Source organism: Penicillium atrosanguineum (genome assembly GCF_028827265.1).
Source record: "Penicillium atrosanguineum strain IBT 20685 chromosome Unknown utg000008l_segment0_segment0, whole genome shotgun sequence".
NCBI classification, from domain to species: Eukaryota; Fungi; Ascomycota; class Eurotiomycetes; order Eurotiales; family Aspergillaceae; genus Penicillium; species Penicillium atrosanguineum.
Window position 1 is genome coordinate 3655415 of NW_026623140.1, and position 14309 is coordinate 3669723.

The 14309-nt window shown below is 51.8% G+C and overlaps 4 protein-coding genes across 4 annotated transcripts; 3 read left to right on the forward strand and 1 right to left on the reverse strand.

Moving 5' to 3' along the window:
- Window positions 1-843: 843 nt before the first annotated feature.
- N7443_010916 (FAM207/SLX9 family protein) lies at window positions 844-1323 on the reverse strand (the record flags this gene model as incomplete). Its single annotated transcript, XM_056890972.1, has 1 exon — window positions 844-1323. The coding sequence occupies one exon, from the start codon at window positions 1321-1323 to the stop codon at window positions 844-846; it is 480 nt and encodes a 159-aa protein (XP_056737463.1).
- Window positions 1324-1863: 540 nt separating this feature from the next.
- On the forward strand, window positions 1864-3247 carry N7443_010917 (glycerol-3-phosphate dehydrogenase family protein; the record flags this gene model as incomplete). Its single annotated transcript, XM_056890973.1, has 3 exons — window positions 1864-1925; window positions 2017-3140; window positions 3192-3247. 3 exons carry the CDS (start codon window positions 1864-1866, stop codon window positions 3245-3247), a joined length of 1242 nt encoding a protein of 413 aa, XP_056737464.1.
- A 569-nt stretch (window positions 3248-3816) lies between these two features.
- N7443_010918 (putative glycogen debranching enzyme Gdb1) lies at window positions 3817-8524 on the forward strand (the record flags this gene model as incomplete). The annotated part of the gene is made up of 3 exons (XM_056890974.1): window positions 3817-4034; window positions 4097-8402; window positions 8456-8524. 3 exons carry the CDS (start codon window positions 3817-3819, stop codon window positions 8522-8524), a joined length of 4593 nt encoding a protein of 1530 aa, XP_056737465.1.
- A 1368-nt stretch (window positions 8525-9892) lies between these two features.
- On the forward strand, window positions 9893-12572 carry N7443_010919 (putative DUF221 domain protein; the record flags this gene model as incomplete). Its single annotated transcript, XM_056890975.1, has 3 exons — window positions 9893-10060; window positions 10126-10290; window positions 10368-12572. 3 exons carry the CDS (start codon window positions 9893-9895, stop codon window positions 12570-12572), a joined length of 2538 nt encoding a protein of 845 aa, XP_056737466.1.
- Between the last annotated feature and the right edge of the window lie 1737 nt (window positions 12573-14309).

Consider the following 14309-nt stretch of genomic DNA (forward strand, 5'->3'; position numbering starts at 1 on the left):
AGCCGTTAGTCGATACCCGGGTTTCCTCGTGGCTCCTATATACTGAAGCCATTTGAGACTAGTGATTAAACAATTTTCCAATATGGTCAAGGCTTTCTCCATCTTTCTTCTGTCTGCCGTAGTCACTGCGGTCCCCCACACTTTCCATTGTCGCTGCAGGCCTGATGAATCTTGTTGGCCTTCGCGGGAGGACCGGTCGCCTTTAACTAAACCCATTCAAAGCAACCTAGTAGTGGTCCGGCCCGTCGGTTCTGCATGTTATGGAGACGAGTATAATGCGCAAGCTTGTAACACTACTACTGGGCTCCGGACCGACTCAATCTGGCGTTCATCTCAGCCGGGTGCTATCAAGATGTGAATTGGGAGGCATGGCCAGTGCAGCACCAGACATGTTATATCCAGTCTCCTCGAGACTCGAATGGTAGAAGGGACCGGTGGAGACTTTTACATTTTGGTCTAAATATGTATCATTGTCATGGGTATTTATTTTAATCTGTGCATATTTGAAGACAGGTTCTGTGTTTCCAACAACGCAGTAGGACATTCTGATCTAGCTTCATGTTGATCGACTAGAGCTCCGAGAGTGTCTCGTGACTGTATAAATGCTGCAAGAGCTGGGATATCTGATTATCCACTATGGCTTTGGGTATCGGTATCTCATTTCGCGGGGTCAAGCATTCCGGCTTGAGTGAATATGGCATCACTTAGGTGTAGCTCCTTCCTCCCCGTCCATTGTCGTGATCATATCGAGGTGCCTCGGTATGATGCTGGACTGCAGGGTGGCGTAAGATCATCCGACCGGGGTCAAGTCACAGTTATTCGTGTCCGATCGGGGTCGCGTGCTCATTTAGTGGCTTTGAAGACGGGTTGTTGCTCCATGGTTTGCGAGATGAAACTCCGTAGCGCCGACCAGCGATTTGCGGTTGGGTTCGATTCGGCACTGGTCTCTGTACTATCGGCTGCTTGAGTCTGCAGACCGGACATCTGGGCCATGTTCCGTGCGAACCGATCACGTTCCACCTTCTCCAGCTTTTCCCGACGCTTCAAGGCGCCCGGCTTGTGTCGTAGCGTCTGCTGCTTGATGACATTGGCCTGACTGGAAGCATCGTGCGATTCATCCGCCGCGTCCGGGAGGGCATCGGCCAGGGACTCTAGGTTGGCGACCAACTTTTTGGAGGGGCGACGCTTCTTCTGAGATTTGGAGCTCTTGGCGATCTTTGACATGAGGGTCGCATGCTTAATCTGACGCTTATCCTTTTTGCTGGTACGGAAGTCATCTCCAAAGAGACCCGAGCGGGCAGTAACGGGTGTCTTTGCCTTCATGGCGATGTGGGTAAAATGGAGTTTAGTTTGGAGAGACGAGAAAGAACCGGTTGTGAAGTGCACCCAAATCGGAGACATGTGAGGATCGGCTTCGGGACGCAATTTTTGCATTTCCCGAGACCCACCAAAACTACCCCTTGTCCCTGTTGAGCTCACCCATTATCTTCACTGACGTTACCGTGGATGATATCGACCGATCCACTTTGTCGGGTGAATCCTCCAGTTCTATTCACGAGCATCGGGACCTGTGACATCAGAAGCGCATCAGTGGATTGACAATCCCTCCACGAAAGTTCACGAAAGGGCACGAAAGGTCAACAAATCGGTTGAGTGAGATCATTGGGACAAAAAACCCGCACCGGTGCCCGTATGTGGATGCGAACCCCACGACTTTATCGGATCTGCCTTCCTGGACGTTGTACGGTGCCTCGGCCTTTCCTGTTCCAGACTTCAGCCTGGCCCCGGTCGCCCCCGTGTTCTTTTAAACCCGCTGTCCCTGCTCTCCGCCGATCATACTCTTCATCTATATCCATAGCCAACATGGGTTCTCTCGGCCCGTATCAGCGCAAGCACAAGATCGGGGTGGTCGGCTCCGGTAACTGGTAAGCGCGCGCGCTCTCTCTCTCTCTCTCTCTCTCTCTCTCTCTCTATGTGCAACGACGGTGTTCACGAAGTTAATCCATTTCCTCCTAGGGGTACCGCCATCGCCAAGATCATCGCCGAAAATGCCGCCAGCAACTCGGACATCTTTGAGGAGAAGGTGGAAATGTGGGTGTTTGAAGAGAACGTCGAGATCACCAAGGACTCCCCGCACTACAGCTCCAGTCTGCAGGGCACACAAAAGTTGACAGAGGTGATTAACCACACAAATGAGAACGTGAAATATCTTCCAGGAATTCGCCTGCCCGCCAACCTGCACGCAAACCCGTCCCTGGAGGACGCTGTCAAGGATTGCACTTTGCTCGTCTTCAACCTCCCTCACCAGTTCATCCTCAAGTCATGTGAATCGATCAAGGGAAAGATCCTGCCCTACGCCCGCGGTATCTCCTGCATCAAGGGCGTCGATGTCAATGAGGAGGGAATCAGCCTCTTCTCAGAGACTATTGGCAGAATTCTGGGCATCTACTGTGGTGCCCTGTCCGGGGCCAACATCGCCAACGAGGTTGCTAAGGAAAAGTGGTCCGAGACCACCGTCGCCTACGATCCCCCACACATGGACTCCAAGGCGCCCACCCCCCAGCGCTCGCCCTCCTCCTCCCAGGTGGAGCTGGTGCAGTTCCAGCACAAGGACACATCCGGTCAGATGTCGAAGACGAAGCTGCAGGCACTTCCCTCCGACTACCCGCCCATCGACCATGTCACTCTCAAGGCTCTGTTCCACCGCCCCTACTTCCACGTCCGCGTGATACACGACGTCGCTGGTACCTCCATCAGCGGTGCGTTGAAGAACGTGGTCGCCCTCGCTGCTGGCTGGGTGGAGGGTATGGGCTGGGGTGACAATGCCAAGGCTGCTGTCATGCGCGTCGGCTTGCTGGAGATGGTTCGCTTCGGCGATACTTTCTTTGGTGCCACTATCAATCAGGCTACCTTCACCGAGGAGAGTGCCGGTGTGGCCGATCTGATTACCAGCTGCAGCGGTGGCCGTAACTTCCGCAGTGCCAAGCACAGCGTTGAGCGCAACTTGCCCATCGAGGAGATCGAGAAGCTCGAGCTCAACGGCCAGTCGCTCCAGGGCACCCTGACCGCCCACGACGTCAACAAGTTCCTGAAAAAGCAGGGTATGGAGGAGCAGTTCCCTCTGTTCACCGCCGTTTACCGTATGTACCTCGAGTCTATTCTTCCTGACTCCGTGGCTAACGTACATTTAGGGATTCTGGAGGGCAGAATGCAAGTGTCAGAGATTCCTGGCTACATTGAGCGGTAAAAAACCTGTTCTTTTCTTTTTCTTCGTGTCTGTGTTATTAATTGCGAGATTGTCTTTCCTCTCATAGCCCTCCGGTTTCTCGTGCTCCGACTTCTTCTTCTTCTTCTGCCTCGGATGGGAATAGCGATGGTGAGCGGTATGCTGCACGACTTTGATTGAATGGGACTTCGGATTATGGTTTGTGAATAGATTTATGACTTGTACCTTGGCATATGAATAGACTTGCGAGTTCAGAATGAATAAGTAGTCCTAGTACCTGAATAAGACCCGGGTCCAGAGTCTAGACAGACGCTAAAAATATGCTGCCAAGGTTCCCCCGGATGCATGATGTCACTGGACGCCCGGAGCTCCTGATGAGGGGAAAACCTTGGTTTACTGTCCCGGCTGCGATCTTTCGTTTTTTTTTTCCTGCTTTTATTTTCTTCTTTCTTCTCCCCCCATTCTCCCAAGGCCTCAATTGTAGGCCATTCTCTTGTTGAGACCTCCCAGTAATCACTGGGTTGAGCTCAGGTTCGTAGATCGTCGCGAATCCCCCTCCACTTTCTCCGCAATTCCCCAGCACGATCACGATGAGCCCCTCACGCCAGGTCTACCTGCTTCCTTTGAAGGATGACGGCTCGCCGGACGTACCCAACGGGTACATTTATTTGCCACCTCCACCTGATTCCGGCTATGTGCTGCGATTTATCATTGAGGGCACCAGTTCCATCTGTCGACAGGGAAGTCTATGGGTGAACATCCCCGAGGAGGGCAAGGCCTTCGATCGCCATTCTTTCCGTGAATTCAGGTATGATTTCCCTCCAAGTAGGGTATCGGATCTGCGGAGGACCCAAGGCTAAGTGGATGTAGATTGCAACCCAATTTCAACCAGAACATTCAGATCGACATCTCCGTGAACAGTGCTGGCTCTTTCGCCTACTACACCACTTTCTCTCCACTGCCAGAGTTCTCCGTCGAATCTGTGCCTACACCGGAGCCTACACAGTCCCCCATTCATTACATAGATGTCTCTCCGAGGCTCACCCTCCAGGGAAAGAACCTGCCGCTCAATGCGCTCTCGATCTTCTCGGTCATCTCCAAGTTCATGGGCGAATATCCCACTGATTGGGATAAGCATCTCCATGGAATCAGCCAGCGGAACTACAACATGGTCCATTTTACGCCACTCATGCAACGCGGGTCTTCCAATTCACCCTACAGCATATCTGATCAGCTAGCATTTGATCCTGCCTTCTTTCCCAACGGAGAGGCTGATGTCGCATCGCTTGTTTCGCGCATGGAAAAGGAGTACGGTCTCTTGACTTTGACTGATGTGGTTTGGAACCATACTGCGAACAATAGCAAATGGCTGGAGGATCACCCCGAGGCAGGTTACAGTGTGGAGACTGCGCCTTGGCTGGAGGCTGCACTCGAGCTTGATACCGCGCTGCTGAAGTTTGGCAATGAGCTTGAAAGCCTGGGCTTGCCAACAGAGTTCCTGACAACTGACGATTTGGTTAAGGTGATGAATGCCCTGCGCAAAGATGTCATTGATGGGATTCGTCTCTGGGAGTTCTATGCCGTTGATGTCAAGACCGATACGAAAAGCATCCTAGGCGCTTGGGCTAACAAGAAGGCCGATGTCGCTGCTATCGCGGGCCCTTTGAAGCAATTCAAGGAAATTTCAGTAAAGGACCAGGCCGAGGCCATTCGTGAACACGGTATCCCTACCTCGGGCCGCGTTCTTGGAAGATTCGGGCGTGCAGTCGACCCAGCCTTTGGAGCCGCCGCACTCACGGTACTATGGGGCGAACACGACCAAGCCAACGTTGCTGAAGCCGAAGCGTCTCTGACCAAGCTTCTCGATGCAGTCAATGAGCCGTTCTATGAAGAGTTCGACGCGGATGTCGCGGTCATCATGGATCAGCTCTTCAACCGAGTCAAATATCTCCGCATTGACGACCACGGCCCCAAGGCGGGGCCAGTCACCAAGGACAGCCCCCTTATCGAGTCCTACTTTACTCGACTGCCTCTCAACGAAACCACCAAGAAGCACAACCCTAACGCTCTTGCACTTGTGAATAATGGCTGGATCTGGAATGCTGATGCTATGCGGGACAATGCAGGACCGGATTCCAAGGCATACCTTCGCCGTGAAGTGATTGTCTGGGGGGACTGTGTCAAGCTACGATACGGAAACTCGCCCAAGGACAGTCCATTCCTCTGGGACTTTATGACACGCTATACCCGTCTGATGGCTAAGTATTTCTCGGGATTCCGCATTGATAACTGTCACTCCACGCCACTTGCTGTCGCTGAGTACTTGCTGGATGAGGCCCGCAAAGTGCGACCAAATCTGACTGTTTTCGCCGAACTCTTCACGGGCTCGGAGGAAGCTGACTACGTATTCGTTAAGCGTTTGGGTATCAACGCGCTCATTCGAGAAGCCATGCAAGCCTGGAGTACTGCGGAATTGAGTCGCCTCGTTCATCGCCATGGTGGCCGCCCCATTGGAAGTTTCGATGTGGGCTTGCCATCTGCGGGAAGCAGCCACGCCATTACGTCTGCGAAGACTGCTGACGCGAATGAGGAAATTAACCATATCCGTCCGTCTCCTGTTCAGGCTCTGTTCATGGACTGCACCCATGACAATGAAGTCCCTGCCCAGAAGCGTGATGCCAGAGATACCCTGCCAAATGCTGCTCTCGTCGCGATGTGTGCTTCGGCCATTGGTAGTGTCATGGGCTACGACGAGATCTATCCTCAGCTCATTGATTTGGTACATGAGACACGTCAGTACTCATCTCCATTTTCCGGATCACAAAACCTGGAGGTTGGTTCTGGAGATGGCATTGGAGGCGTGAAGAAGCTGTTGAACGAGCTTCATACGATGATGGGTGTTGAGGGTTACGACGAAACCCATATTCATCACGATGGGGAATATATCACTGTTCATCGTGTTCACCCCAAGACTAGGAAGGGCATCTTCCTCGTCGCGCACACTGCGTTCCCAGGTAATGAGAGTGGTGCCATCCTGGCTCCTACTCATATTACTGGTACCCAAGCCAAGCACCTCGGTTCGTGGGTCTTGGAGGTTGATGCTGGCGATGATGCCAAAGGAAAGGCTCTAGCCGACGATAAAAACCTCAGGGGTCTACCGGGTAAGACTCGCGATATTGATGCATCCAAGATCGAGGGAGACGGAAAAGACGTGACTGTTTCTGTGCTTGAGACCCTAGTGCCTGGATCTATTGCTCTCTTCGAGACCTGGATCCCTGGCGCTGAGCATGCGAAGGGACTGGACAATTTCCTCTCTAGCGGAGCCGATGAAGCATTCTCCGAGCTGAGTTTGATCGATTTGAACTTCGTGCTTTACCGCTGTGATGCTGAAGAAAGAGACTCAAGCGGTGGCGAGGATGGTGTGTACGCCATTCCCAAGAGTGGGCCCCTTGTATACGCCGGTCTCCAGGGTTGGTGGAGCATCCTTGAGGACATCATCAAGTACAACCAGCTTGGTCACCCGCTTTGCGACCATCTCCGTGATGGCCAGTGGGCTATAGATTACCTCATTGGGCGCATGGAGAAGGTTGCCTCCAAGGATGGGTTTGCAGCTCTGCACAAGCCGGCCTCTTGGCTGCGCGAAAAGTTTGATGCTGTTCGTGGACTGCCAAACTTCTTGCTTCCTCGGTACTTCGCAATCATTGTGCAGGTAGCTTACAACGCAGCATGGAAGCAGGCCATCCACCAATTCAGTGATAATGTGCGCCACGGTCAGGAATTTATTCATCAGTTGGCCATGGTCAGTGTTCAGCAAACTGGCTATGTGAACTCGGCATCTTTGTGGCCTACCAAGCAGGTCCCTAGTCTTGCGGCGGGCCTGCCTCACTTTGCTGTAGACTGGGCTAGGTGCTGGGGCCGTGATGTTTTCATTTCCATTCGTGGTCTCTTCCTTTGCACTGGTCGATTCGACGAATGTAAGGAGCACATTCTTGCATTTGCAAGCGTGCTCAAGCACGGCATGATTCCCAATCTCCTCAGCAGCGGCAAGCTGCCCCGTTATAACTCGCGTGACTCGGTCTGGTTCTTCCTGCAGGCGATACAGGATTACACCAACATGGTTCCTAATGGAAATAGCATCCTGCAAGAGAAGGTTCCTCGCCGATTCTTACCGTATGACGATACCTGGTTCCCATTCGATGATCCTAGGGCTTATTCGCAATCTCCTACTGTCCTGGAAGTCATTCAAGAGGTGTTCCAGCGCCATGCTCAGGGCATGTCCTTCCGCGAATACAATGCAGGCCCTGATCTTGACGTCCAGATGAAGTCCGAAGGCTTCCAGATTGATATCAAGGTTGACTGGGATACTGGAATTATCTTCGGTGGTAACCAGAACAACTGTGGTACCTGGCAAGACAAGATGGGGGAGAGCCCGAAGGCTGGAAACAAGGGCTTCCCTGGTACACCTCGTGATGGTGCTGCTATCGAGATCACTGGTCTCCTCTACAGTGCGCTTTCATGGGTTACGAAACTCAACGAGTCCAAGACTTACCCTCACGCTGGAGTCGATATTGGCGATGGAAAATCGATCTCTTTCAAGGAGTGGGCCGGCAAGATCAAGGATAATTTTGAACGGTGCTACTATGTCCCCCTCGACCCCAAGGACGACGCCCAGTACGATGTGGACGCCAACGTCGTCAACCGCCGTGGCATCTACAAGGATTTGTACAAGTCCGGTAAGCCCTTTGAGGATTACCAGCTCCGTTCCAACTTCCCGATCGCCATGTCCGTCGCACCGGAGCTCTTCACTCCCGAAAAAGCCCTCACTGCCCTCTCTATCGCCGACTCTGCAATCGTCGGCCCAGTTGGCATGGCCACTCTGGACCCATCGGACCTCAACTACCGCCCTCACTACAACAACTCGGAAGACTCGGCTGATTTCGCAACCTCCAAGGGCCGCAACTACCACCAAGGCCCCGAGTGGGTCTGGCAACGAGGCTACTACCTCCGCGCCTTGCTGCACTTTGATATCATGCGCCGGAAAACACCGGCGGAGCGAATTGAGTCGTTCCAGCAGGTTACTCGGCGTCTGGATGGGTGCAAGAAGGCATTACGCGAGAGCCCATGGAAGGGCTTGACGGAGTTGACTAACAAGAATGGCGAATACTGTGGTGACTCGGTAGGTTTTCGTTTCTCTCGCGCCTTTTGATCAGTGCTAATACGTATATCTAGTCTCCCACTCAAGCCTGGTCTGCCGGTTGTCTTCTCGACGTTTACTACGACGCTGCGAAGCTTACTTAGATTACGTTCCTTCAAGATCGATATATGGATGGCATACAAAGCGTTTTCATTTCTCCTTCTACATATTGAATAAGCATAATATATCTATGAAGCCCTTAGATAATTATTTGTACCTCGTACAGACCGCAAAGGTCAGAATGATTGGTAGACTTTCTAAAAAAATCAAATTGGCTCACTAGGGTTCCGTATAATGCAATATTCCGTGCTGTGGTCGGATCACGCAAATGCTTCTTTCTACTACTCGAACAAGAAGACGGTCTTTCGATCCCCGATCGCCCCATCGTGAGCCCGCTTGATCAAACCACGCAGCGACTTCTCCAACCCTTGCGCACCCCGTTTCCAGCTCACATAATCTAGCTCTGGCGCCTTTAGGGTCCCACGAACCAATAATTGGGCAAACCATTCGAAAAGCGCCACCTGCTGCGGCGTGGCCCGTTGGCCTAAGCAATCACTCAACCTGAAGGATTTGAGCATAACATTGCGCTGCCACAGGAACTGACGCAGATTTTCCTTTTCTCGCGTTGCAGTCACGCCAGGGAACCTTGATTGGGGATGTTCATAGAACGGTATAGGGTGTGCACGATATACACATGGGCCTATTCTTTTCTTTTGTCCTTTATCTTCGCCAGCCACAAGGGCGTTGTTTCTCCCTGGGCAAATTGTTGTGTTTTCTCCTCTAATGCCGACTCCAGCGCTCTGAGCTTTCTTTATGGCAATTGCTTGTTTGAGTTTTTATTCTATCGTTGGGTCCACTTTGAAGTTGTAGCTTCCCAATCTTGCCTAGCTGCGAAAGGATGTAAAACATCCCGATATATATCGAATTGTCGTTGTCTAACTAGGGTGCATATACGTACAATTGGGCAATATGCTGAATTGACCGAGATGGAAAACAGAAAGCGGGGATCCAGTTCAAGAAAGTTTCTTAATAGAATAGGGTTGATAACCTTTAGTGTTCTAAGCTGGAGCAACCCTTGAAACAAGCTACCATATGTGCTCTTGTTATATGCTTTATCAATATCATCCTCATCCAGTTCGTATGTATCCCTATCCTAGTCCTTCTTTTATGAACATTTCTGCAGCACCTTTAATGGATGTAGAATTCAAGATTTCTTCACGTACCCATGCCGCTTGAATCAGGGATATTACTACAACTTGGCCGAGGGACATAGAATGTCCCTCAAGTGGCTAGACGCACGTGCTGAGTCAGCAGCGTCGTCATGGACAAAAACAACACGATCGGAGGATCCCAGTTCCCGCACTAATGACTTCGATCACGAGATCACCCACGACCTCCTTTTAATGGATCGATTACACAAATCTTCAACTTACAATTCAATCAGTTGAGGCGACAGCACTTTGACCAGAGAGATGTCGTTAACGACATCGGCGGCCACTGCGCTGTGGACCGTTCTCGCCGACGATCCAGACGATGGGCGAGAACGACGCTGGGAAGATCAGACGAAGCAGCAGCGTGATCTATATACTCAGATTGCCGTTAGCTCTGCCCTAGGACTGGGTGCTTTCCTGTCATTCTGTGTACGTCTTTGCCTCCGCATCGGTTTGGTTCCAGTACTTCTTGCTAACCTCCATGGTCCTCGCAGGTGTTACGGCCCAAATGGACAGAACTCTATGCCGCGCGGAGAAAAACACGCAACGCTGCGTCGCATTTGCCCGAGCTACCCGATACTTTCTTTGGGTGGATTCCAGTCTTATATCGTATCACTGAGGAAGAAGTTCTCCAGTCCGCTGGACTAGACGCATACGTGGTGCGTTTTCCCTCTTTTGAGATATGCGGCAAATCAGGAAAAATTTTTTGGGCTAACATAGAACCCATCGATGATAGTTCCTGTCCTTCTTCAAGTTTGCGATCCGCTTCTTAGCAGCCGTCTTTTTCTTCGCCGTCGCTGTCCTGCTTCCCGTGCATTACAAGTATACCGGCAAATATGGAGTTCCCGGTTGGGATCCCGAAGACGGTCCCGGCGACACCACCACCGGCGTAGTAGGAGAACTGTCCAAGGACAAGGAAAAGGGCGAGGACAACCCGGAGTACTTGTGGATCTATGTCCTATTCACCTACGTCTTCAGCGGCTTGGCCATCTACTTGCTGCTCCAGCAGACGGACAAAATTATTCGCGTTCGCCAGACCTATCTTGGAAATCAGACCAGCACCACTGACCGTACGGTCCGTTTGTCGGGAATACCCCGCGATCTATCGGCCGAAGATAAGATCAAGGACTTTGTAGAGGGTCTCAGGGTGGGCAAAGTGGAGACCGTCACCCTGTGCCGCAAGTGGGGTGATTTGGACAAACTCATTGATGAACGCATGAAGATCGTGCGCCAGCTGGAACGGTCATGGACGAAACATATTGGGTACAAACGTCCTCGCCGTGACCGAGGGGACACCTTGCCGTTGACTCACCAACCACCACAACCCTCTAACGGCACGCTGAACGAGGATGACGAGCATGCTGGCTTGCTGTCGGGGACTGATCGGGAGCACGTCTCAGGGTATTCCCATGCGCGACCCAAGGCCCGTATCTGGTACGGTCCACTGAAGCTTCGGTACTACACGATCGATGCGATCGACTACTACGAGGAGAAGCTGCGGACGATCGACGAACAGATCCAGGCTGCTCGAGAGAAGGAATACCCTTCAACCGAGATCGCGTTCGTGACGATGGAGTCAATTGCGGCCTCGCAAATGCTGGTGCAAGCTATTCTCGATCCGCACCCCATGCAAATGTTTGCTCGCCTTGCTCCTGCGCCTGCCGATGTCATCTGGAAGAATACCTATCTCTCTCGCTCCCGCCGGATGACCCAGTCGTGGCTCATCACTGTGCTTATCGGATTCCTCACGGTATTCTTCTCTGTCCTCTTGCTTCCTATCGCCTCTCTTCTGCAACTGGAGACACTCCACAAGTTTGTACCGCAGCTCGCGGAGTTCCTCTCACTCCATCCTCTTTTGAAGTCCTTGGTTCAAACAGGTCTGCCTACTTTGGTATTCTCGCTGTTGACAGTGGTCGTCCCCTACTTGTACGAGTGGCTCTCGAACAACCAGGGAATGATGTCGCGTGGTGATGTTGAACTCTCAATCATCTCCAAGAATTTCTTCTTTGCTTTCTTCAACCTGTTCCTCATCTTCACCGTCATTGGAACAGCAAGTGGATTCTACGGTTTCTGGGAGCATTTGCGTGATGCTTTTAAAGATGCCACAACCATTGCCTTCGCCCTGGCTAAGTCCTTGGAAGGTCTCGCGCCGTTTTACATCAATCTGTTAGTTCTGCAAGGATTGGGTCTTTTCCCCTTCCGACTCCTCGAGTTTGGAAGCGTTGCCCTGTACCCCTTGCAGTTCCTCCGGGCGCGGACCCCACGGGAATATGCGGAGCTGTCAACACCGCCGAAGTTCAGCTACGGACTCACAATTCCTCAGACCATCTTGATCTTGATCATCTGCATTGTGTACTCGATTTTCCCCAGCTCATGGCTGATCTGCCTGTTCGGTCTTGTCTACTTCTCCGTCGGCCAGTTCATTTACAAATATCAGCTGCTGTACGCCATGGACCACCAACAGCATTCGACCGGACGTGCCTGGCCGATGATTTGCAATCGGGTATTCATTGGCCTGGTCGTGTACCAACTGGCCATGATTGGAGTCCTCGCTTTGCGCACGGCGGCTACCCGTCAGCTGCTCCTGGTACCTCTTCTGGTGCCCCTACTGATCTTCACGGTCTGGTTTACATACTGGTTTTCACGGACCTATGAACCGCTGATGAAATTCATCGCTCTCAAGAGCATCAACCGGGATCTTTCGGGTGGCGGCGAGCTCTCTCCCTCGTCGTCCTCCACGTTCTCGCCGCCTTCGGGCATGGATCGTGATGCGCTTCCGATTCGCATCGGCGGCCATGAACTGGAGTTGCGTCTGAAAAAGTACGTCAACCCGAGTCTGATTGTGCCGCTACATGGTGCCTGGCTCCCGGGTCGTAGGCCTTCTCAGAGTAACGGTGGCCCGCTTTATGAGAACCACGAGTCGTCGAACAACTATCCTTGATTGATAGCCCAACCTTCGACCGCCGATCGCATGTCTTGCACATGGCCCTGACCATTCAATGATGATATACGACCTTGATACCTCGACTGCATTCCTTCCACTCTATGTTGCACATCTCTCGTTAACTGAAGGACCCAATACCCTTTGATTTCATCTCTCGACAGTATTCCGTTCCTGTAACCTATTCAGTCTGGTGTTTGGGGTCGGCTTCTCTCGCTATGCATATTTGTTGAGATATCACGCAATTGTTTTCTATTCTAGCGCTGTTTATTTTTTATTTTGGACCAACTTCGCTTAGACTGTATTGTATACCTAGTAGACATAGAATCTCGCATCAGTCGCCCCAAGTCATTCCTCGCTTACAATTCTAGACTTTTCTGACCATCTGGCATCAGCCCCGACAACGTAGGCCTCCGTTCACATTCCTCATGTTTTCGTGGCAAAACGTGGCAGTGTCTCAGCTGGAGTGAGATCAAGCGAGTCGGCTGATCTATCGCTTATGCTTTTAATTTTTAATTTTTTAATCTCTCAATTTGTCCAGCTTACATCTTGGCCAACATGCGAACCTGCGGACTTCCAAAGCCGCGAAGCTCCAACAAGCGGAAGCGAACCCTGGATTGTTGCACTAAGAGTTGCCCCGAGGTATGGACATGAACCAGAAGCGGCAGGTCGAGTTCACGTCTGTTTTGGGGCTCTCCACTTGACTTGCATGGACGGGGGATGCATTCCGCACTCTGCAGGCGGTGCAGGCGCAGTCAGTGTGAGTGCAGTGCATATGCACAATCCACGACCCTACAATCAGGCCTTGCATGGCCCGAAATTACCAACATCCCAGATTTCACTATCAAGGATTTTAAAGATGAAGTGTCTCGGGTGGCCCTTGGCTCCCCTCGCCGCATCCGGAACATCGTCACTTCCACTTCCACTTCCACTTCCACTTCCACATTCCTCGGTTCACCCAGGAATGCACATGGACCCGATCCTCACCACTGGACCAGACCACTTGAGCCACTTGAGCCACTTTCAATGCGAGAGTTGCATAATCTGAATCTACTAGGGCCCCAGGGCAGCTCGTTGCCTTGCCCCCATTCCACAGTCTCCGCCCATCTGTGACTCGTCTGCCATCGGCCCATGGTTGAGCCCGAGCTTGAGCTTGAGGCAAGTCGACATCGCAATGCAATGCCGGCCTAATTACAGCAAAGGTCATGACGGCTCCACCGAACTTTCGGATTTCCGCCATCAACGTGGTCCATGTCTCAGGACGTGTTTACGTCAGGACGTGTTACCCCGACGGCCAAATCAAACTTTCGCCATGTATAAGATCATGTAGAAAAAGGCCCTTGCCTCCCCATTGCTTTGTATTTCGCGGATGTTCTGACTTGCTTATTTCCTTATTTTCAATCGTGCACATTGCACATTGCACATTGTAAATTTCACATTTCACATTTTACATTTCAACTCCGCTTTCGCTGGAAATCTGCTTTGGGGGAATACAACCTTCCACATATTTGCTTCAGATCCCGCGCTTGCGATCCCGGCCCTCCATTTCTGGCGTGGTAGCACTACCAGGAACGATAAGATCGTGGATCCAATCTTGCACTAGTCAATCGATGCGTTGAATTGACTCCACAATCTTGTTCGACTCCACCTCAATTCTTCCGTCATCCATTCGAACTATTCTATCGATCTCTACGGATCCAGCTTCCATTTTATCGTCTAAAAATCCTCGTCGATCCT